The 1,805-nt window shown below is 39.1% G+C and overlaps 1 protein-coding gene across 1 annotated transcript; it reads left to right on the top strand.

The window, feature by feature from the left end:
• Positions 1-506: 506 nt before the first annotated feature.
• Positions 507-1,229, top strand: LOC137647976 (KRAB-A domain-containing protein 2-like). Its single transcript, XM_068380921.1, has one exon. It carries the CDS (start codon positions 507-509, stop codon positions 1,227-1,229), a length of 723 nt encoding a protein of 240 aa, XP_068237022.1.
• Positions 1,230-1,805: the final 576 nt, after the last annotated feature.

The raw sequence follows: 1,805 nt of genomic DNA, 5'->3' as shown, positions 1-1,805 counted from the left end.
GGACTGCCAATGAAGTTCCTATCTATTTTGCTACATTGGAGGATACATTCTACATTATTAAGCGTGCTCATATTGCAACTGGTCACGGAGGGCGCGATAAGATGGTAAAGGAATTATCTAAAAAGTATGCCAACATTACCCATGATGCAATATCTATTTACAAATCACTGTGCATCAAATGTCAGCGTAAACGTAAGCGACCAACAACCAAAGGGACTGTTGTTCAACCTATTTTGACAGAACTTTGGCTCCAGATCACAAGTTGACCTTGTAGACATGCAGGCGATGAAGCAAGGCAACTATAAGTGGATAATGGTCTACCAAGATCATCTTACAAAGTTCTGTGTATTGAGACCTCTCACATCAAAACGTGCTGCAGAAGTTGCGTATCAGCTGTTGGATATTTTTCTTTTACATGGTGCACTGGAAATTCTACAAAATGACAACGGATCGGAGTTTACTACATGTGTTATTACAGAATTAAACTGCTTTGGCCATATCTCGTAATGGTTCATGGAAAACCTACACATCCTCAGAGCCAGGGGTCAGTTGAACGAGCAAACTGTGATATTAAAGATATGTTGGTAGCCTGGTTGAGGGATAATAATACAACAGACTGGACAGTTGGTTTAAAATTTGTGCAGTTTCAAAAGAACTCTAGCTACCATTCTGGCATTAGAAGGTCACCATTTGCTGCATTGTTTGGATCCGATGCAAAAGTAGGACTGACAACTTCAGCTCTTCCACATAATATAATTCACCGTCTCCAAAGTGAGGACGAATTACTGGCAGTAATTACGGAAGAAACAACTTCAGATGAACCACCTGCTGTCGAACCAGTTACTGCTAAACCACCTGTTGTTGAACCAGTTACTGCTGAACCACCTGCTGTCGAACCAGTTACTGCTGAACCACCTGCTGTCGAACAAGTTACTGCTGAACCACCTGCAGTCGAACAAGTTACTGCTGAACCACCTGCTGTCGAACCAACATCACCACTCTCCGTTCGTCAAAAGAATATTACCTCTCAGCGAAAACGTGCGTGCGAAGCACAGCTTTCACAAGCTGAACGTATGGTTAAACGAAGTCGTCGTATTATGGACCGTCGAAACGTCGGGAACAATGTAACGATTCCGATACCAATGGTGGATAGGGGTCGTGGGGATCCAAGGAATATCATTGGAATGATTTGGATATTGACGAAAATGACAATTACACGATTGCAGTGAAGAGTGGTATACTGAGTGGGAAATATACCAGGAATCAGTTTGATTTATGTACGTATGAACTGTATTCAAAAGACCATGTGACAACCGATAGGATTGTTTCGCTTCGAACTGCTGCACAGAAAGAGTCGAAGTTAGGTGGTCAAGGTTTCGCCAAATGCAACTGTGCTGGTTCAAAACGTTGTCAAACAAATCTTTGTAGATGTTTTAAGCTGAAAGTTAAATGCAACTCACGATGTCATGCAAGTTTGCATTGTGAAAACAAGGTTTCATTCTAAATATTAGAGTGATCCTTATTATTTTTTTACTAGTTTTATTGTAAATAAGTATTTTGTGACAGACAAGTTTTATTTTCTGTTCATAATAAATGTTATTACATCCAAGTGTTTTATGTGATAAATAAAATATTACAGAAGTGTATTACTGTTTTTAGTGATTTAATCCATTATTCTACTATACCATACAAGTTTACATTTTAAAAACAAGGCTTTGTTTATCGTTTCAGCTATTTATTTCATTGGTCTTTCATACCAAACACGATTCAGGGGATCTGTATAATTATAAGGCCAAATAATCAGG

This window comes from Palaemon carinicauda, chromosome 10 (assembly GCF_036898095.1).
Source record: "Palaemon carinicauda isolate YSFRI2023 chromosome 10, ASM3689809v2, whole genome shotgun sequence".
NCBI classification, from domain to species: domain Eukaryota; kingdom Metazoa; phylum Arthropoda; class Malacostraca; order Decapoda; family Palaemonidae; genus Palaemon; species Palaemon carinicauda.
This window is presented reverse-complemented; position numbering and strand designations above follow the sequence as displayed.